Below are 23,248 nucleotides of genomic sequence, written 5' to 3'. Positions count from 1 at the left end.
GAGTAGTATATATCTATACACTGGGTTTCTAGGTGGACAACTCTTACAGTGTTCAAAGAGGTAGACGCAGTGATGAGGGCGATACAAGGGCGCAAAGCTACTGCTTGCACTTGCCTGGTTTCCTCGTCTTTCCACAAAAGAGGAGTGAGCGGGGATATGTCGTCGGGATGCTTAAAGGTGTCCTGAAACACTTACGAATATAATTACATCACTATTACGTCGCTTCACGAGTGACCTGATGGAAAAAAAATTTCGAATCGTTATCAAAGTTATCCGACTGATCAGTGACTTAGTGACTTCTTTCATTTGCACTAGTGCGCTGGAAGCTACAGAGGGGACACGGCAAGGGGGCGCAAGGGAACAATGCCTCTCTGGTCCCGCTCAAAAGGTCGAACGCGAGACAGCTTGTGGCGACACCCCGTGACGGTCGCGGTACGCTACGCTATCTCGGAGGCCAGGCGCAGCAACGCGCAACTGTCTTGTTTAGACTGGCAGCGCAAAGATGAAATTGTCTTTCTGTTCTGTCATTTTGAGATCGCAGACACATATCTTTTCATTTATTTAACTCGAAGTGAGTAGGGGTGGGACTTCTGCGCCAATTGCGCAATTTTGTACAAACGCAAATTGCTTCGCCAAATTGCGCCACACACAGAAAATTGACCGCGGAATTGCGCCACACTGCGCCACAACGGCACCGGCATGTGTGCTCCGGCAGTGGCCGCGAACAGCGAGCGGATTCGTTCTCCGAAAAAAAGTGCAGCCGTTCACATTCCGCACGACGTGCGACGGCGCCTCCCGAACAGTTTCTCGCAATTTTCTCGCTTATTATAACACTGGACTTATTTGGCGCTTCCGGCAAGTGGCCGGCGCGTGCGTGACTCGTCGCTGTTGTCGCTGCTGTTGTCGCTGCTGTGTGAACGGGCCGAGCGACGTGGGGTTCCCCGAGGCGCAAAACAAAGAAAAGCGGGCTGAAGGCGCTGTGAGCGAACTAACTAGATCAGGAAAGCGCGCTGCAGCGGTTTCAGCGGGCGGCCGCCCCTGTTCCAAGGACCGGTATAGCGTAAAACTATTCCAGTCCGTTTTTATGTCCATGTGGTGAGGCCTGAGCCATTTTGACCTATCACGAAGGGCTAATGGCGGATTTGGAATAAAAACATTGTAATAGTTTTACGTTACTCGCACAAGAAAGTTAAGGGGCTTAGGAATGGCCCTGGTATTTTATGCAGAAATGGATTAGAAAGAAAGTCGCAGTTTCGCACGAAAGACAAAGCATCGATTGCGATAGAAATTTAGCTGACAGGTGTAGGAACTAAGAATAGTAGTTATATCGGCCTTATATACTTGTAAACATTCGCTTACGAACTAAATTAACAATAATGGTGTAACGCGCATACAAGCAAACAGGAATGAAGTTCAGTAGTTCAGTTCTGTGGAGGCTAATAAAAGCGTTTACCTTGCTTACCTGCAAAAAAAAAAGCGAACAGGAACATTGAGACGCGTGCGACTGCACCGATTTTCGTCGTTCCAGTCGCAGCATGTTAAACAGCCTTCACACGATCACCGCGCTCACTCACATAAAACGCTGGAGCGAGGAACTGCGGCAGCAGCGGCGGGCAAATTGACTTTCGTGCGGCCTCTCGCTTCAACGCGAACTAAGCGGCGAAAACAGCGCACACGAAGCTATCGGCACTCGGGGCATGCACTCGGTCCCCATGGCAGATAGCTTTCACGATAGGACCCGCGCAGCCACGCCATACGCAGCAGCCGCCGGAGTAGAACGCCTCCACCCCTCCCTTTCACTCTCCCCGGTTCCTCGCGTACAACGAAAGACGGCGCGCGTTCTCCCCGCTTTCCTCCCTTGCGCGCGCGAGATTGAGCCGCCATCGTCGGCTCACCCTCGCACGTTTTCACTCGCGCATACGGCGCGCGCGACGAGCTTATCACCCTTGGACTTTATACGGAACATCACGGCGACGCCAACGGCAGAAATGTGCCTGGAGTGTCCATATAATTGTTATCGCAATAATAAAACCGTACATAACTCTGGATTCTCCGTACGGTCTGTTGGTGAAGAGCATTACCATGCACTTTACCCACACTGTCGAAACGAAGAAGAATGTCGGGCTACTGTTGGAAATCTTGGACTCACTTTTGCAGAGTGCATGTTTTTGTGGTTGCTACCACTAATTAAAAATGCAGAGCCACTACTAGCAAAATTTGCATGCACCAGGCGGTTTCACTATTGGGGTAATCTGCTTCAGAATTCAGCTTAAGACGTTGCTTAGGGCAGTTGCAGCACATCGCTCGTGTTAATTCGATTTCGTCGTTGTTTCGAAGTGTGCTACCATACTCCATTATTCCTCCAACATTCAGATGGGTCCGCTCCAAACTGTTTCACAATGGAATTGTATCTACTCCACATTGCTCCAAAATGAAATTTAGTGTGCTGCAAGCTGCTCCAGAATGCAATTTGTCTGCTCCAAACTGCTCCAAAACTCAATTTTACTTTCTCCAAAATGACGTTGGCAAGTCCCACCCCTGAATGAGCAATAATTGTATTAATGAAAATATTCTCGCGGTCACAAAATCAGCGAAATGATGTTGTGGGTCCAACTGCTTGCGATGGCGCTGCATGGCGACATAGCAGAAGCGAGAGCAAGCGATTTTTCAGAGCTTTAGACTTTAATGAGAGCTTTAGAGATTTAATGAATCACTGTGTAGGTGGTTCTGGGGCATTTTTCGAGGCTGTGTGACCACGCTTCGCGAGAATTCAGCTTCTTGGCAGATCCTGCGTCCCGTAAACTTTTGCGGTTGACTGTAGTTGCACGACACCCAATTCGAGTGCAAAGACGTGGTCGATTGCACCCCCAGACACTGGCACATCGGTTTGGGGTAAATTCAGGAGGAGATGCCAACTTGAGTCTGTGGGTGTCCTTCATGAAATCGCGGATACACGTCTGTTCTGTTTTTTTTTTCTTTTTTGAAGATTGTTGTTTAAGTAAGTACCCAGTGGCGATCAGTGGCACAATGTCGTGTCTGTGTCGTTGTCGTAGCCCTGAAATCGCACTCGTGGGGGCGAACTGAACTAAACGTAACGCCTAGTGTGCACAGTAAATATAATAACGTCCTCATCCGCGCGCCCGCGCACCACAACTCCACGCCCTTCGACCCAACGTCCTCGTCTCCCAATTATCTGCGAACGTTTTGCTTCAACCCAACCTTGGAACACCGCTGTTCATTGGTTTCCTTTGCGTTTCTTCGAAAATTTTTTAGGGGGCTTCTACTGAGGCTAAGCCATAAGCGGCGAGTGAGCACGAAAGGAGCGGACGTGCACAACTTACTACAATCCAACGGCCTATTCTTCGTTGTAAAATTTGCTTGCTGCAGCCAGAATATGTTACGCGCAGACTTGCTCCTTTGACAGCGCGGTACTTCCGTTTGGATTCGCAACTTTTCTTCGCGGCGTACTTCGGTGTGTTCTGTAGACACGTCCGATCGGTCACAGCGCTTGCTTATTCATTGCTGTTAGCGCTATGGCCGCACATGTCACGGTAGCGAGGAAGTGCTGGGCTTGGGTGCGAAGGGCGTGTGGGTACCGTGTGCCTTAAGACTCTTTAGTCCTGTATATACCTGTGCGTGGTTCTAAGGCAACTATTCTCAGAGGGTTTACTAGTAACATAAATTGACGCAAATGGTGTATATGACATATGCGAGGAGGCGAGCGAAATCCTTCCCCAGGAGATGGTCTCCCTTTCCCTCGAAAAACGCCCCCAATTAAGCGACGTTCCTCTACTGCCTTCCGAATCTTCAGCTCCCTCTCTGTTGTCGGGACCTCTGGCCCAGCGACCGCCGCCGTCGTTTTGTCTTCCTTGTTTTCTCACTGCACGCGAGTGCCACGGTCCTACGCAGGCTGTGTTTCCCGGGAATCTCGGAGTTAATTCGCCTGCAGCGCTCCAGCAAGGAGCAGTGCGTGAGATGTGTGGAAGCGCCTTACTGTATGACGTCATTCAATCGTGCACCCCCAGTGCCTCCGAAGAACGCGCTGGCTTTTGTTTCAGTTATTTGTGCGGTGTGCCATCGGTATAATTGAAAACACGATATGGACAGGGTGGTTGCTTGGGCTAGTTGGTAATTCATGATAAAAAATGACGTACAACGCGAAGGACTCTCGCAGTCCTTGTCCTTCGTGCTGCACGTCATTTTTAATCACGATATGCACCCGTGTGATCTAAGCACGACGCTTGTCCGTCTGCGCGAAGCGTAAGCCTGAAGGGCTATTTTGGAGACTTCTCGAATTTCAACACATTGTCTAATTCGCCATCTTGTCAGCTCTGATTGGCCCACAGGGTTACTATGGGCTCTCTCATTGGCCCAAAGAGCCGCCATTGCAGAATTTGGCAATAGGACGGAATACGAGTGTTCATTAAATTGGGTGTTTGAGCAGACATTGGTAATAAAATGTGTAAAGCAGGCACATTTCCTAATTGTCTGAATATTGGTAGATAACAGATGTTTGCAAAAGAAAGGGCGATCGTGAACTTCAGCGATAACTGCAGACCTGTTTGTACTCTCATTTTTTAAGCCGCCGCCGTGGCGTAGTGGCTTTGATGTTGCGCTGCTAAGCCAAAGGGCGGCGGGGGATAAGATCTCGGCCGCGGCGGCCGTATTTCAATGGGAGTGAAATACAGGAACACCCGTGTGCCTTGTATTGAGCGCACTTTGAAGAACCCCAGTGGTCGAAATTAATGCACTATACGGCGCGCCTCATAATCATATCGTGGTTTTGGCACGTATAACACCAGAATTTAATTTTAAAATTTTTTTATTACAATAATTGAAAGACTTAAATGTGTAAGCGTTTCCGTACGTATCCAACGAGGAAACCCGTCCGTCCGTTACGCAACACAATCGCTTTCAAGATATGGCCTGCAGCAGCGAGCGAATTGACCTTCGTGCTGCCTCTTGCTTCAAGGCGAACTACACGGCGGGAGCACTGCGCACACAAAGCTATCAGCACTCGGAGTACTGTGTCCCCATCGCAGGTCGCTTACAAGATAAGGCCCGCGCGGCCGCGCCATACACAGCCGTCGCCGGCGTACGGTTGATAATGGTTCGCATCGAGAGAAGGCAGCGTCATCGACCACGTTTATTCGAGGTCTACCAAACGCGACCCTGTTCAATTATGCCACGTACTACAGCACGCCTCGGCCAGTGCTCATCTTCCACGAAGCAGCGGCACCACCCAAATGCACCATCCTCAAATTTGAAGCGAAAGAAGAAACGCAACAGGAAGTAAGCAAGAGACAGTGTACACAATAAATGTTGCATATATTTGCTTAATTTACAAAATTTCTTGTCATTTCATCCCACGTCCACATCGTCTGGGAGTCATCTATAACGTTCGCGAACACTGCTACTATGCCTCATCTTCGTCGTCTCATGCTGATGTCTCAGTTGACATTTCGGTGTTGCAACTGCGCTTCTCCGTTTCACGATTCTTTCGCGGTGCTTCTCGTAGTTTTGCGAAATGCAGCAGTAAACGACGAAACAGCACGCGTTCAGTAACAAATGCTTGCGCATCATTTAGATAAGAGGAGATTCTGCATGTAATTTATTTTCATACACGTTTAGCATCTTACCTAGCAAAATGTAATCTATTATCATTTAAACAGTAGGGCTTTCGGTCAGGTTATTCAACCGAACTTCGCGTTTCATACCTTAATCGCTAAAAAAGTCCAGATGCGACATATTTGAGATGTCCTTGATAGGATATCCGAAATTGGACGTCCGCCATGCGTCCTATTTGTCTTCGAAGCGGTACGTGGATGACGGATTGTCATATGGATGTCCCAATGATGAAATGTTTTCAGTCGCTGCAGTTTATTCGGGGCGGTGAAGTTACGTAGCATTGGTGCAGTGAGAGATACGGGCGCCAGCAGAAGACGAAGAAGACGGTGGTTGTTGGTGCTCGCGCTCGCTCCGCTCGGCGGTTGCCTGTTTGCGTGCATTAATATAACACGCCAAGCGCATCTAAACGCGTACTATCATGGGAAAAGAGAAATCTCCTTACTAATTAGTGGAACTCGTAGTCAGTTCCGTCTTGGAATAGTATGGCGAAAAAAAAAAAACACGACACAAGAAAGGCACATGAACCCACATCGCCGCTGTTTGTGGCGTAACAAGCCCCAGTCGAAATGGTGTTGAGGTCAGTCTTGAGTCTCGAACGTATGTGTTGCACGGAACCGCCGACGGCTACGGAAAAATGTTTATTCACACGAATGTGGCAGCGACGCTTCGCGTTGCGTCCGTCTCTGTGTTGAATGCCTGGGCAGATGGGCACCGGTTGTGATCGCTCGCCTTGCACCTGGGCGAGAGAGAGAGAGAGAGAGAGAGACGACACGGTCATTTAGTAGTGAGTTCATATTCTTCCGAAAAGCTTGTGCGCAGCTGAGTCTTTAATTCACGCTGAAGAACTGCACTTAATGCAAAATCTCACTCAGATCTCACTCGATGACCACGGCCACTCGCTGTGACAACACCGGCATGATGAAGAGCGCCGGCTGCGGGGAGCGAATGCTTCGTGCTGCCGCATGCTTCACCATGTCTCCGAAACTTAGATAACGCGACCTCGAAAACTAGGTGCTCGGGAAGATAGCGCGCATGAAGCCCACCAGATATCTCCGCTCTCCCTCGGAGTTTTCACCCGCCGCAAATGATCTCCCAACATCGGGCGCGACAGCCGCGCGGACAGCCATGCACAGCCACGACAGGCCTATAGAAGAGATGCTCTCCCGTCTCCAAAAAAAATTGGAGGACGCTTAAGCTTCGCCTTCAAGAGTGGAACGTGATAGCGTTATCGCCCCCCGTTCGCACCGCCCACTCATTCGCTCGGCATGCTCTTGACGAGACGAAGGGGAGAAGCGGGCGAGTGGCGCGCCACCTGTCGGGGCAGCGCCGTACATTGCGAGGAGGGGGTCTTCTGTGTTTGCCGCAACATGGCTCGGCGTGTGCGCCAAGCGCAGAAGAAATGTAGCGGAAACGTACTTCGCTACTTGTTTAACTGCGACTTCTGCAATTTACATGCTCATAATTACCGATATACACCGCAGCATAACTTTCTACGGCATGTTTCTAAGGCAACACCGCATTCACTAGAGGCGCTTTTGTCGCGCTTCGAACCATCGAACTCATGGCTGAGTGGTAGCGTCTCCGTCTCGCGCTCCGGAGACCCTGGTTCGATTCCCACCCAGCCCATCTTGCAAGTTGTTTTTACTGATGAATTGCCTTCCGGGATTTTTCGCTCACAGCCGACGCCGACGACACCGGCTTTTCTGCGACAAGAGCTCCTTAACGCTGTCGCGTTAAAACAGCAGTTGCTAACCAAGGCACACGGACCGTGCCATGTTGTTACCCCGCCAGCCAATCACTGAAGCAGACAAAATTGTCGTCATGCGACCATTGCACAATGGCCTCGTACTTGATACCTCCGGAACGTCTGCTGTTCTTGAAGAGTCTTTTCATCGGCGGGAGCAATGACGTGTGCGACAGACATGGACAAAGTTTATGGAGTCATTTCCCTCTTCAAAAGTCTGCGGTACAGTTCATTTTACTGCTGATCCCGTTTTCACTGCCAAGTGAAGTGAAACTTGGCAATTGATAGTTGCAGCGAATCAAGCGTTTTATTTCAGTTCAATAAAGAATTAGGCTGTCACCGTTCCACCATAATAGACGAGTGAAAACGTGTAAAATTACGCGCTTATGGAGGAACAGTGGTTGGCGGTTATGAGGGCGTGGGTGGGGCTTCGCTGCAGACTTGAGTTGTATCCGACTAAAGCTTGATCACGTGTCTTCCAACGTTGGGGCAGCGCGCGGAGGGTTCCAATCAAGCCATCATCCCTCTTGGCTCACCTTCGCGCGCCTTCTCGCGCACCCGCAGAACACGACATGCGGCCTGCTCATTATTATCGCACTTGAATCGCCATGCTGGTCAAACGGAACAGCACGGCGACGGCAAGACTTTGCCTGGAGTGGCCTTATAAAAAAAGTGGCGCAATAAGAAGTCGGACGTGACGTGCTCGTGCTTGCAGCGAATCCGCTAACGAACAGGTGCACTCGATCGTCCTCTTCTTAGGTGCTATTTAAAGGCTGGTAATAAGAAAATGGAAAAATTACCAGCCCTGACAAGATTGCTGCAGTAGTGTACTACTGCCAAACACAGGGTCCATGCACAGGGTCCATGCACAGGGTCCATGCAAATGTTTTATGAAAGAATTTCTAAGCACAGCGAACGTGCGTTTTTTGCAAAATAGTTTCTATAGGATCGACATAAGTCGTCGCTAATAACGTAAGCTTTCTTTTACTAGTGCCTTGTGAGTAGTTTAAATGGCAAAATTGTAGGCAGTCGCATTTTAATGCAATACCACTTTTTTTTTTTAAATCTTGAAAATCCCACCGAATTCAAGATACTCATAATCGAATTACAAAGGTCAGTCGAGGTAATACCGAAACAGAGGGCGTCCCGCTGCTTCGTTCTACGGGAATGCCCTTAAAGAAGTGTAGGGCGATGTATGAATAATATTTATTTGTTTAGCACACGCTACAGTCCGAAGACCCCGTATGTGTATCAGCGCTTGTCCGCGCATCATTTCTGTATCGTCGTGTTGTTTCGCGGTGTCAGTATAGCTTTCAGCATCCATATCAGGTCGTGGCGGATCCTGACACGGCACACAGCCGTACACGTATGCCAGGCAAATCGTGCCGTATCAGGTATAGTTTCCGCGACTGGCCGAGATGCCCAGCAGTGGGGGGACAGTGCGACCTGTTTCGGTATTGCCAATAAAGCGTCGCCATGACAGTGGTATAGCGCCAAGTAAAAATTCAGTAACTTTTGCACGTGCAGCTTTATCATTTCAACCTACATATAATAAAGTGATGCAATTATGTGTAGAAATGAAATGTGCTTTCGGCTATTTTGCTTTCTTTTTGCCGTCATATATGTTTATTTACTCGTTTCATTCGTTGCCCCGAAGGGGGCGCTTTCGCTCTAATCGCTTCGGCCGGCATTGCGTTCGTCTGTTCCTGTCGCTTTCTATGCACGTGCACGTTTTTTTCGTCTGCTGTGCAGTTTTTTTCTGTGCCCGCGAATGTTCCGGCAATGTAGAAAAAAACTGAGGAAAGGACACAAGGCGTGCTGCGCGGATGTGCAGTGTGGCAACTTGGGGAGCAAGGGCGAAATTTTTCCGTTTCCCAGCGGACGCGTACGAGAGGTGAGAACATCATTTTTATGCAGTAGTTATGAAGAAACAAGCGCAATCCTTATCAAAACAGCTACAGGACGAAACGAAAGTTCTCCCGTGCTTGCTCGCTAGTGAACACCTTTCTGGTTAGGAGCGGCTCATTTTTCTGCGGTGTTATAAGAAACTGAAGCTACTTGTTGACAGTTGCTCACGAGCCGATTGATGCTAGCTGACGCGCAGACGGAAATTTCGTTTCCGTTTATGTTAGCGCTTGCTCTTAATTTTTTGCACGAGTAGAAAACGTGCAATTTGTATTTTCCGAAGGTATTTGAATGCTTTCTGCACAAACTGGCTACGCTGGAGAGCATTCCGGTGGTCAGCTTCTTATTGTGACATTACCACCTTTGAATTTTCATGAACACTGCACCAACTAAAAAAAAAAAACAATATATGTAGCAGTCACCGTTTGCGTTTTGATTTACCAGAAGTACGAGTTACACGCGCGACGACCGAGGTGCGCTTCACTTTTCAACCTGTGCCCAGAAGAATAGAATATTTTTTCTTCGCTTATCCGCCGTGGTTACTTGGTGGTAATGGTGTTGGGCTGCTAAGCACGAGGCCGCGGGATCGAATCCCGGCCGCGGCGAGCGCATTTCGATGGGGGCGAAATGCGAACACATCCGTGTATTGGGATTTAGCTGCAAGTTAAAGAACCCCAGCTGGTCCAAATTTCCGGAGTCCCCGTCGTGCCTCATAATCAGATCGTGGTTTTAGCACGTAAAAACCTCATAAATAATGTCTTCGCTTCATCGTACTCACAACTTTGGTTTCGCTTTTAGGTTTACTTTAATCACGACTACGCGGTATTGTGCCCATTTATCACGTGCGAGATATGGCGTAATTACGCTAAACGGGGTGTCCTGGCGGGGCTAAAATGGGAGCAGACGTGCAACGACTACCGCCTCTGCCCGGACCACTTCACTAAGATGGACTACGCCGACCCGACCAAAACAAGACTGTTTTGGTGGACTGTGTCGACTGTTGGAGTGGAAAAGCAGTCGGCAAACAGTCAGCAGTTAGGCAACCTCGAGGAGGTTGCCTCAGAGCGAAATCATACCGGAGAAGATATTCGCTACAAGATGGGGCATGTGTATGCTGCAGCGCAAATCTCGAGACCACTCAACACATCCTTGCGGAATGCGAAGGTATTCACCCGGTGAGACCCGCAGGTAACCTACACTTTCGAGAAGCGCTTGGACTTAATGCGGACGGAAGCATCAACCGGTCAGCCGTCGAGATAAGCAAGAGACGTCTGAGTAACTGTGGGGTAAAAAAAAGCATGGAAGAGATTGGTACGACCAGATCCGTTACAGGCCTATAGGTAGCGATACGAGATAGATAGAGGTGTTAGAAAAAAAGATTAAGGAGATATATACGGAAATGTTAAAATGAAAAACATGGTAGCATACCTGAATAAATCAAGCAGGCTATCTGGTTATTTGTCATCGCCCCGTTTCAAAGGAAATGCCTATAGATCGTCATCATCATCCTCAAGAAGTGCCAAATTTAAGCCGCAAAGCGATTTATTACATCGCTTGATGTACTGCAACGATTTCCGATCGCACCCCGCATTGGAACGGTAATGGCCGAGCGAATGTCGTTCACTTATTGCGTGCGCAGGTTTTTGGGAGGGAGAGAGGAGAGAGAGTGTGCGTGCGTGTGTACTTGCATTTGTGTGCGCACGCGCTTTTGTGCCTTCGTATGTCAAGCTGCGCATGCGCAGGAGTGCGTCTGTAGGTGCGCAAGCATACGCACGTTTGTGTATGCGTGCATTTCCGTGTGCATGTGTCCATGCATGGGAGTGTGTAAATGTGTACAGGGGTGAACGAGCGTCAGTATCTGCGTGTGTGCGTGCGTGAGCGAGCGAACAAGCATTTCCCTGCTAACACATATACTCTCGGAGACGAATGGGATACAGCTTTTTTAAACCCATATTTAGATCCCCACTGTAAAATAATCTACACCCTTAAAAGTGAAAAAAAAGGGTGTATGTAAATGTATAACTCACACCCTTCGGGTGTCCGTTATATAAATAACACCCTAAGGGTGTCAGTTATAAATACATTTACACCCCTTCTCACCTTTAAGGCTGTAAATTATTTTACAGTGCAGAAGACAAGAACGGACGACACTGCATTCATAGCATCACCTCTTTCTCGAAGCGAAACCGACGAGAAAAAAAATAAGCACCTGAGATGTCAAGAGCGGCGCCCAGATTTCGTCACGATGGCTCCATCACCATCGGCACAGCTCGCCTAGCTATTCACCTTTTTTACCTTCCTTGTCTCAGTGGCAGCGCGATGTCTCAAGGGCAATGGCTCGCTAAATCTGCACCGTCATTGCGTCGTGCATCGTTTTAGCGGCCAAGCAAGCTTTCGAAAACTGCTAGCCTTCGAAAAAAAAAAAGAAAGCAACAACGTGAACGAAAAATCGCGAGTGAACTGGGCACAAAGGACGTGCTTAGAGAGCAACACCATTGATGTCAATATCACAAATAGCTAGGTGCTGGAAGGTCGCCCATGCAGGTGGTCTTTTTCTGCGTCAGTTACGCTTTAAGGGACCGTTTAATCGCAAAATATTGACGCGATTGCGCTAAGGAGTTCGTGTCGCTGTAAATCCGGTGCCAGACGTCGCATCGTCCAAAAAATCTATTCGCCATAGAGTTAGTAGAACAACTCTAGAGGAAAAGCTGGGCCGGAAAAGTGGGAACCTCTAGGGTGCCGCCCTGTTGCTACTGGTCAATGTGGCCAGCGCAATTACTATTGAAAGAGCTGAAAACAAGTGCAGGTCACCTTATGCTTTGTCATCTAAAAACGCATACCTGATGGCTTTATGAAGGTGGTGCGTTAATATTAAGTTTACAGAAAGCGATCGCTGAGTCCGTGACTTATGTAAATCACGATGTACGCATTCATGCAATAAAGGATGACGCGAATTTCGGTTTCGAATCTGTTTTTTGGATGTGTAGTAGTTTCGTACAGTTTAGGCTTCACATGCGATCGCGCGTCGACATCGGACGCTGTGACACATTCGTGCCTTATGTGCCACCGAAGCCCCGAAGTGCTCTGGCATATACCTCCGCATGTAAGTAAACAAATGTATGTCTTTGTTGAGAATATCACGCGAGTAGGCAGCTCTTGTGGTGCATCACAATCGTTTGAGGTGAGGCGTGCAGACAGGACACAAGAGTAGAGAAGTGGGCGGCGCTCGTGTTGTTTGCTTGTAAATACTCTACTCTTGTGTCCTGTTTGCACGCCTCACCTCCGTTTTGCATAACGAGTGCATCAACCCACTTATTAATAGCGTAGGCGTTTTATTATCTGTGCATAATTTTCAACACTCCCTTGCATGCCATTTCATGTGGAATATCTTTTCTGGTCACAAATTTGTGCAGCGAATCTGTTTGCATGATCGACTCCGGGCCTGTGGGACCGTTCACATGCACTTAATGCTGAGTCTTTTACATGTATCCATAAACTGCAGATATGCACATCAGATCCCTGCGAGCATTTTCAAAATTCAATTATTTTAGACAACAGGCACATATGCAATACTGACATAATCTCAAATACCACTAAGCAGCTGGGACACATTTTTGTTCACCATACTCGCAGGTAAAATAAGTAGATCATGTGGACAGCTCCAACTCATTTTCCTTAAATCAGTGTGTACAAGGGGTATGCAAAAATATTTTTTTTCTCGCGCACCGATTATATTGCTGTATAAGCAAGAGAACCCACCACGTTAGTGTAACGTATCTTGTACATCACACTAATATGTGCTTTAATTTACCAAGTGAGATGAGTTACCTTTATGGCTAATTCAGTCATATCACACTGCAAGCTGCATTAAGCAATCTTCAATTGGATTTTGCAAATGCTTAATGAAACATGTTTCCCTTTTATGCAGATATGCAATGGCAAGCCCTTCCGTGTGTTCCAAAGGTAAAATTTAAGCTCTAAATTAAAGAAGACATTTCTAGTCAGAAACAAGCAAAAATGGTGAATGCAGAGTATCAGAAGCCCAAGGTACAGAAATTATGAGAAGTGTCGAATGATTTTAAGGAAAGAGTCGTATTTGAAAATGCAAGACTCTTTAGTGGAGGTCAAGCAAGTCAATATAGGTAGAATACTCTGCAAAATTATGCGAGTGAGGGGATGTCAAACAATGGGTCAGGAAATGCATTGTTTTTCTGCAAAACAAAAGCTGATTGCCATTGCATAAGTCACTTTAGCATCATGAGACTGCTGCTTGATAAATTCAGAAATAAACCCCAAAACAAGACACGCAAAAATAAAAAAACAATTTAATGATGCTCTCTCCACACTGGGATAAATAAAAACAAACACATAACATCTTATGTGGACATATCAAACGCCTTGTGAAACACTAAAGGAAAAATTTAGTTTCGAGCTATGGCACTTGCCGCATAGATGTGGGGGGCCTTGCACTAATAGTGATAGTTACCACTGCATGTAGAAATTGAAAACATTCAGGCAGACAAGGATGATTCTTTATATTTTTGGCTACCATTTCAAATGCCTCCGCCTCCACCACGCAGCCATACTAAGAATCTCGCAGCAACACCTGCAGTTAAAAAGCAGAAGCAATCAAAGTGCTGGTGTGTACTGGACACTATGTTTGAAAACTTTTAGGCAAGAAGAGTGCAAGAAGCAGACATAACAACTGCATTTATTTCCATAATTCTCCATTTGAATGGCCTTTTCTTTTTGCTTAGACAATGCCTACGCCTAGCCACAGCAGCTCCCTCATACAGACTCCGCAAGCCAAGAGGCCGTGGAGGCAAATACAGGTAAGAGGCAAGAAGCAATAGCACTGGTATCGACATTCATCTTTCTTTCTTTTTCTTTCGTTTAGGTAGCCAGCACACCTCGAACAGCCACCTTGACTGCGGGTGTGTCACCCTAGTTGCCAAGGAAACATTTGAGGGAACGCGACAGGCAATGTGAACAGCCACTTCTCCATGTAAACGATACTCTTTCTCTCGGATGACTCCTACGCCTCGCCACGCCAGCACACTTGTGCACATAGATGCCGCGGAGGCACGTGCAGGTCAGAGGCAAGAAGCAGTGGCACTGATGTCAACATTCACCCAATTTCTTTTTCTTACACTGCGGCAGCCAGCACACCTCGACCAGCCACCTTGACTGCGGGTGTGTCAGTAGATTCCTGTTGTACATATGCTCATAATAAACTTCAGTAAACTTGAACTTGATAATAAACTTGAAGGCAAATGGGACATTGATGCATTGTTTTTTTGAACATTTATTGTACACATACAATATATATGTTATACTTTGCAGTGCTACAGAGCGTATTTTGAAGCTTCCCCCTATATTTTGCACCTTTAATTACGTGTGTTGTGTGTCCCTCAATGCAGTTCATGTTGTAGCAGCTGCTTTGTCTGTGTATCGCACATTGGCTTAAGCTCATGATATTCACATACTTCTCTCACATAAACAATATAAAGTTATATGCAGTCCTCAGTGTTACAACAAAAAATGAAAGTAAACAATCCGATCGTGGAATTGTGTTTATTATAGTGATTACTGACAGTTACTGACAAGTTGACAACTTGAATTGGTCAATCCGTCCATAGCCTCCTCTATTTTTCAAAAATAAAGGAGGCTATGATCTGTCATGGCAAGGAATTGTATGTATACATAAAAAAAGGGGGTATGTGTGTGTGTATTGGGGGGTATAGGATTAGGGCGGTACGAAAAAATGTACCAACACCGTCCTCTAGACCCATTCCGTTAAGGTACCCTAACAAAGCGTATTCTGCATAAAGTTCATACAACCAACTCTGATACTACATACGCCGGGCGACGCGAGCTACATTTGCCATGACACATTCGCGACTACACCGGATGCCCTCCATATTATTCTCGTTAATCGTGCTCACTGCACCAAGGCAAAAGAAAGATCATGGGCGCAGGTGCCTTTAAAGTATCTCGACCTTGCGAGGTAATGCTGCGCATGCCAGGGGAGCTGTCCGTGCGAACACTCCCTGGCTCACACCTGCCTCGGCAGCCCCAACCTACGTACCGTTCTGCTTCGAGCTTTGATTCCCCCACTGTCCCTTGGGTGCCCTGGAGTTACTGCGCCGCCTGCTTTATTATAATCTCAGGTGCTTTCCTGAGACTTCCGTTTGTCGGTTACATGTGCCCTACAGCTGGATCACTACTCATAATAATAAAAAAACCCGATCTATCTTCGCGACGATAGATCGCGAAAGCGGCTTTTGCAACATACCGCGCCCGTGCGAAGAGAATTACGGAACGCCAACGAGGAATCTGACCACAGCTTCGAGCTCGTAACCTCGTCGAGTGGCTCTCCTGCAACAGGCGTGACCGCTGAAAACCGCATACCGCCGGCAACTTCAACAGGATCATCCCTCGGTTGCATAACTGCCACCTGTACGGCCAACATGGACCACACCCACACCGTCCCGCAACATAGAATAAAGAACCAACTTATAAAGCCCAAACACACGGCTGCACGCACACAACACGACACTACAAGCGAGACGCCATGCTGCTACGCTGCTACGGTTGCCGGATTAAAACTGACTACTGTCACCAAGTCTAGCAAGCGTCTCAGGAGCTGGCAACCTCGGCGCGTAGCAACATGGCGGCGCTCTTGCGGTTCCCGATTTCAATGCATGGGCCCTATGGGTAGCTTGTCCTCTAGAGCCAGTATAGTAACTCTATGCTATTCGCGCACGCCGGCGCGTAAGTATCTCGGAGTCCATGGAGCAGCGTGCCCGGTTCCATGCAATACCTCACGATGGCGCTCGCCTCCGCCGCATCGCTGCCCCTGCAAGAGACCGCGTTTCGACCAGAAAGCCAGCCTTCATGCATGGCGTTCACCGCGAGTGTCTCCGGGTAAACATTGCGGCTATATATGCTGCAGTTGCCGGGAAGCGTGAGAAGCAGCAATCAGGGATCTTTCAATGCTATCGCGTTTCACTCTTAAAGGCGAAGCTTAAGCGTCCTCCAAGTGTTTTGTTCAATAGCTCTTACAGAAGCATGTTTATTAAAAATTTGATCGCTTTTTGGCCACACAATTCGAGGGCAAGCTCCAAACGACTCATTTGCTTTAGCCATCTAAGATCAATTATTGCAAAGTTAATTAGCCTTACTTCGTTTATTACCCACACAACTGCTACACTGCCTCAGCCTTTTGAGATTACCAATCTGAACACTCGAATAATAAAATGGCGTCAATAAGACTTACATTGGTCTATATCTGGTGCCGTTACAGTATACTGCCGGAATATTCATGGTGGAGTACGCTTCTGATAAAACAGGTACGATTGCTTGGACAGGTTTTCTTGGCGCAATTCAAGTTCATAAACTTAAGTACAGGGTCCTGAATATTTGGCTGCGCGTGTTAAAAAGGATTTTGCACTCACCGCTGCACTGTTCTTGCTCAAATTTTCCATAAAAATTGCATTTTGTTGTCTGCTTCGTTTGATGTAACACTTGGCACGATTAGTCGCCTGTTTTTTAAGACAAAGATTAGAAACTGTTATCAATTATGGAAAGAATGGCGCCTGAAAAGCCGGCCCTGGTACCGACTGGTGACGCTGCCTGCCGGCAGCAGCAGGAAGGAGCTGCTGTCGCGTAAATGGCGTAAACGGCCGATTTCAAGATGCCGTTTCGTCTGCGAAGATGCCATTTCGTCTGCGTTTCGTCTGTCCAACTGTCGAACAAAGGGTCATTCCGAATGTTTCATATTTCAGGAAGGTGTGTTACTCTCTTGCCTTTTACCTCAGTTCACAAACACGCAAAGGACGAAAGTGCTTTGTGAAGAGAATCGTTAGTCGAAACCCACGAGCTACAGTAACTCACCTCGCCTAGTGTCGCTGTCATTTAGTGGTAGATATGAAATGTGGATATTAATTTGACGTATCACGCATACGAAAAAAGCTGCTCGTGACCAGCCCAGCTAGGTTTCTTTCAATTCGTACTTCGCCTAAGGAGAGATGAGGCGAGCAACCGTGAAAAGAAAGCACAGCATCACAGAGAAAAGAAGAGAGAATGGAAGACGGAAAGGCAGGGAGGTTAACCATGGACGAGTCCGGTTGGCTAATCGGCACATGGAAAGGGAAAAATTTAATGGCAGTTTAGCGGTAATGAGAGAGAGAAATACAGTACGCGCATTTCGTCGTACCTCAGTGAGGTCCCGGATCCATGATTGAAACCACGTTCACTACATAGCGATGTGTTCTTCAGAAGCTCACTCGACACACACACACACACGCACGCACACACACACACACACACACACACACACACACACACACACACACACACACACACACACACGCACACGCACTGTTAAGAACGGCTCGCTGAGGTGCAAGTTTTGTCAGCCAGTTGCGACAGCGGCGTCAACTTTTCCTGGAACGCCACCGTAACCCTCTAGCCACACGGCGTCACTAAGTCTACTGTGTCCGCAGGACAATGCGCCACGTCCGCCACTCTGCGTCGCGGGATTGCCGAGAGGAGTTCGACGAACCAGGCTTTATGACTGAACACGCCACCGCCGACCTAGTCTGCCGCGAGCGGGGGAGTTGCCGAGGGAACGTCTTCGGAGGCCCCTTCCCACGCGCCTTTCAATACGCAAGACAATGGAGCACCGGCGGCCGCGCTGCGGAGGTCAGCACGGGGAATAAGATGCGCCTTTCCTGACGTAAGCCCTGAGTCCTGCGAAGACCGTCTGACGTCGGTGGGGACCGTGAACCTGTGCGGAAGTGTGTGTGTGTAAGCCCTCCCGCAGAGAGGCGGCTCGTCTACTGGTCGAACGTTTCCCTCACCTGGGGATCGAGGGAGGACCGAGTGTTTATAAAGCGCTGTTGTGCGGCTGCTCAGTGTACTTTCTCTCGCAGTCATGCTAGACTGATGAACTGCAACGACCTTATGTAGATACTGTAAATAAACCCATATTCCTCGTTCTCGATGAGAAGCAGTCCTTCCCTTCAACAACGTCCTCAGCGTGGATAAGTTGGACGATGGCATGGGCCAGCTACCATCTAATTTATGCCCGACTCCAATCTTGACAACTGGTTACGAACGGTGGGACTGACCTCCCAATCCTCACAACACACACACACACGCACACGCACACGCGCACACACACACGCGCACACACACACACACACGCGCACACACACACACACACACACACACACGCACACACACACACACACACACACACACACACACACACACACACACAGTCTGACTGAAATACACTTTATACAGAGCATCACGCCTACGGCCAAAATGAATGATCAGCCATAACGTTAAGTGGCAAGATGGCGTTGTAGGTTAGACAACGGGAGTAGTCGATATTCTAGTTAAGATTACAAGGAATAAATGAGTTGAGCAGGTTATGTAATGTGGAAGGCGGGTAACTGATGGCTTATCGGAGTTACCGAATAGGTGCAGAGGGAAGGTAATCGGAGTCGAGGACGGCAGAAGGTTAGGTAGTGTAGTGAAGTGGAGAAAAGTTGTAGGCATAGGGCGGAAGTCAGCTGACACAAGCTAAATGTTAACTGGAAATTGATGATCGGGGAGTCGTTATCCCTGCAGTGGACAAGATAGGCTGACAACGATATTGGTGACGACCAACTATAGCCCAGCATCGTCTGAGTCAGTTTCCATAGCTTGTGATGTCGTCTGTGCCTGTTCCTTGTGTACCCATTCATACTTAATTTGGCAACACCTCTCACAATCGTAAGCTATACAGAGAGGCTAGCTTCGTTACTGGAGCCGCGCCGATGATGATGATGACCTCTGACCTTCCCATCCGCGAATCCGCACGGGGCGCACTCACCGCGGGTCGTCGCTACGCAGCGTCTCGAGCATGGTGTTCTGCTGCTCGTCGGGGTGGAGCATGCTCACGAACTGGCGCCGGAAGTTGTCGTTGAACCAGGCGTACAGGAGCGGGTCATAGCACGTCGAGCTCATGGCGGCCGCGTGCGCCGCGAGGAACAGCACGTCGCCCATGGGCCATCCCAGCGAGGCCGTGTGGAAGTCGGCCAACAGGTTGCACGCGTTGAGCGGCAGCCAGGCGAGCGCGAACGCCAGCACCATGGCGAGCAACATCAGCTGCGTGCGGTGCGCCCTGCGGCGGCGGCGACCGCGCAGGCGCTGTCCGATCCGCACGTAGCAGCCCCCCACCACGGCCAGCGGCAGCACGAACTGGGCGGCGGTGGTCAGCGCGCCGAACAGCTGGCGCCCGCGAACCGAGGGCCACACCTCCTCGCAGTAGGCGGCGCGCTCGTGGCGCACCAGGCGGACGAACGCGGCGTAAGGCAGCGTCAGCAGCGCGCTGGCCAACCACAGGGCGACGCACAGGATGCCGCACGATCCTGGCCGCAGCAGCCGCGGTCGCAGCGGGTGCACGACGGCGCGGAACCGGTGCACCGCGATCGCCGTCAGCGTCAGCGAGGACACGTACACGCTGACGCCTTGCGCGAACGGCACCAGGTGGCAGAGGGCGGCGCCGAACGGCCACCGGCCCAGGAACAGGTAGAGCGGCGTGAAGGGCACCGCTAGCGCGCACAGCAAGATGTCCGACAGCGCCAGGTTGGCCACCAGCAGGTTGGTGACGGTGCGCATGGTTTGGCGGCGCAGTACCGCGACGCACACCAGTCCGTTACCCGACACACCCAGCACGAACACGGTCGCGTACAGGAGGCCGAAGAGAGCGGCCGCGGCGCCGCTGCGACCGCCGGCATTGCTCGCCGTGCCGTTGATCTGCAACACAGTTGGGTACGGGGGGGGGGGGGGGGGCTTTCAACGAGTCGTATACGATCCCTCTTATCTGGCACACCGCGAGGCAAGTGGCCCGCGCCGTGCGCAGTTGCTTACGCACCACGGACGACGTTGGTGCATATGGGCACTCTATAGCGACGCTACGCAACAAGAGGCCACGGGCAGTTCAGTGTTCAATAATCACGCCTCTATGAAGTGGTTATATAGTATCCATGGCGGTCAAGATAAGAGAGACAACTTCCACTAAGTCTAACATCTGTATTTGACATACTCTAGGCCTTCTCGCTAAGCCTTGCTTAAACTATTCCAAACAAAGTTACAACGCTCAACTTCGTGCCGCGCAAAAAAAAAAGTACTAAAAGAACAACATGGCTAGGCTATGAACCATCCCATCGGGAGTCACCGGTGGTTGAAGCTAATTCTATTTATTTACCAGAAGTTGTTTCGATGGCTGTCCATATGGATAAAAGCTGTAATAAAACAGCTTGAGAGGGGCCAGGCAGCCGTTACACGGCATGGACAGCACTGTATTCAAAGGAGACTAATACATTCAAGAGATTGAGGTGATCCCCAAACAAATGGCTTCATAAGGTTACAACAGTTGCCTATAGAAAAAGAAATGACGAAGGATAACGTGCAAAATGTGGGTACACATTCGCAAGCGTATTCATAAACATATTTGTAGACAGATCTTGCGAGATAACGCTTTGCCACGACGTCTATATACACAAGCCTAAAAAAATTAACCGACGATTACGTTACCCCTTAATGTGAAATCTGAGCGCAACTCTATAAAAGTTTTCATTTCGCAATATCCGGCGCGGACAATCTGTCTCGTGCGGCACGTTGCAAACGGAGCGAAGTGCGGCGCGACTGCCTCGCTATAATCGGGAGATCGCTAGAGGCGGAGCGTGCGTGACGCGTGGGCGCGATTCACAGCAGCCGTCGCAGACAGACCTCCGCTCAGGCAGCGCTTTGGTTCCGTATACGGTATCAGTGGACGCGCTCGGCGCATGCGTTATCGATGGTGTCATCTGTGAATACTCGACGCGCGCTACTCTGGCACAACCTCGTCGCGACGGCACCACAGCCCCGGCGGCGGGCAAACCTTACAAACTGCTGCACCGAACGAAGATCGGCGGAGCAGGCAACGTCCGAGTCACCAAGGTCTTCCAGGAACCCGAAGACTCTAAACCTGGCTGGCTTCCCGGACGTACGCTTCGCGAAGATGCGGCAGACCAGGTGGTGGAGCCTCAGACTTGTCGATGTCTTGCAGGAACCAGAAGGCCCTAAACCATTCCCGGCGGCACACTTGGTCCGGTGTTCCTCCTCGACCTCGTTCTGACGAGTGCACGCAGCAGGTTGCCGGAAGTAGCAGCCACCCGCTCGCTGCCATTCTACCACACAGACACCACAAGGCACCGCTCCACGCAGTTAACAGGAGCGGAAAATCACATATGATGATGATCGCCGCTCGAACGGTGCCGCTTCCACTACCGTTGCACTAGCGCCCATGAGGTTCTCGTCGTAGCCGTCGTTGAACTCTTCTTCTTCGGAATAGTCGTCATTGTCGTCTTCGCCGCCGCTGCGGCCGGCCGGCGCCGAGGAACCGCCGCCAGAGTACGAGACTTTGCACGCCCACCTCGAGCTGGGACGAGGGCGACTCACCGCTCATGTTCTCGGCTTGGCTACCAAATAGAGGTTCTTCCGAGCCGTTTTCTTCAACAGCTTGCATTTGCGTGCCTTGGCGCCTCCCTTACCGTCAACGGTCCAGTCGTCGTCGCTCTCCGAGGTCTACGAGTCACTGGACGTGGCCGCGCCGCCGGGTTTGGAGTCACGCGTGGTCTCCGTGCTTCGAAACTTGTTGCATTGATGCAGTACTGCATCGCGTTGATGCACTAACCGCGCCGTCAGGTCCCTTCACCAACGATGGCGCCGGGAGCTTCAGCAGCGCGTCGGATACCGTTCCTCCCCCGTGTCCCATGCGAGACCCGATAACGGTGACAGAGGAGGAGCCGGCGGAAACGCTCCTCAGCGAATGGCAGAGCTGCAGCTCGCACCATAGAGATGGTCACGCACCAGGCTAAGCAGGCGTCGCTGCTGGTCGTGGAACAGCGCGGTCCATCAGTCCACGCCAGCAAGCCCCATTCTTGGCCGGCCGTGCCCAAGAGCGCCCAGCCGGGCCTCGAACCACCGCTCGCGCTCGCGAGTCACTTTGTCCTCCACTTCCTCGACGGCTGGCTCCGATGCCGAAGTTCCCATACATGCATACCGTTCGCAATGCCGTCTACAAACGCAAGCGTCCAGACAACTGAGGAATTTGAAAGTGAGAAGCAACTTCTTACATTTATCTGGGGCACCGTGACAGTAGCTGCAATGAAACAATGGAAGAACACACCACCAAGATGCACGCATACGGTGTTGCGTTAGTTGAAGGAAAGGATTGTGATACTACAGCACCGTGAATTGCTGTAAATATTCGATATACGTCAATACGAGCTAAATAATTGGTTTTCCAAATTAAGAGAAATCCTTATGGAAGCTTCCTAAACGCGAGGCATCCTTTTTGAATGCTTGAAAATTATTGAGCGGATGTAGTAGGCCCCGTGTTCGCTCAGGAGCTGTTGCCTCTCCCTGACAACCGCTGCTCTGCATGCAGTAAATCAGTAAATCAGGCATTGGGGGCCTCTGTTCGTCGTAATCCCAGTAGGTGTAGTTATTACTGAAACTCGAACAGAAACGAACATTCGCCAAATTCGAATAGTAAATTCTCGGATCGAATAGCAATCAAATACCAAGCACTATTCGATTCGTATTCGAACTTTCGAATAATCGCTCGCCCCTATGTCAGGGTGATACAATCTCGCAGCACAGCGCACCGTCACTGCACTTCCGACAGGACTCGGGGAGACTTCACAGATCAGGAGCGACAGGGTACCAACACTCAGCAGAAGAGGGAGAGTGGGTGATCTTGTCGGCCATTTACTTTTTACTTCCCTTTCCTACGACGGGCCGCTCCATCCTTGTGAGTGAGAAAACTTTATTTCGAATCAGAACGATTCGCGTCCGGCAAGTTAGTGGGCATGGGCACCCGCGGAGGTTATGGCCAAGAGCCCTTGTCTCCAGGCGGCTTCTTTGGCT

General features: G+C 49.6%; 1 protein-coding gene and 1 long non-coding RNA gene across 2 annotated transcripts in view; one reads left to right on the top strand and one right to left on the bottom strand.

The window, feature by feature from the left end:
* Positions 1-4,789: 4,789 nt before the first annotated feature.
* Positions 4,790-23,248, bottom strand: part of LOC126519305 (prolactin-releasing peptide receptor-like) — a 35,225-nt gene continuing 16,766 nt past the window's right edge. The window contains exons 3-4 of the mRNA XM_055065067.1: positions 19,164-20,089; positions 4,790-6,364 (exon numbers count right to left, since the gene is read on the bottom strand). Coding sequence (XP_054921042.1) covers positions 6,271-6,364; positions 19,164-20,089 — 1,020 coding nt within the window. The 3' untranslated portion in view covers positions 4,790-6,270. The remainder of the gene's footprint in view (positions 6,365-19,163; positions 20,090-23,248) is intronic.
* LOC126519306 (uncharacterized) lies at positions 12,793-14,556 on the top strand. The gene is made up of 2 exons (XR_008610029.2): positions 12,793-14,109; positions 14,175-14,556. It is a non-coding gene; the product is annotated as an uncharacterized lncRNA (long non-coding RNA).

Source organism: Dermacentor andersoni, chromosome 10 (assembly GCF_023375885.2).
Source record: "Dermacentor andersoni chromosome 10, qqDerAnde1_hic_scaffold, whole genome shotgun sequence".
Classification (NCBI taxonomy): Eukaryota; Metazoa; Arthropoda; class Arachnida; order Ixodida; family Ixodidae; genus Dermacentor; species Dermacentor andersoni.
This window is presented reverse-complemented; position numbering and strand designations above follow the sequence as displayed.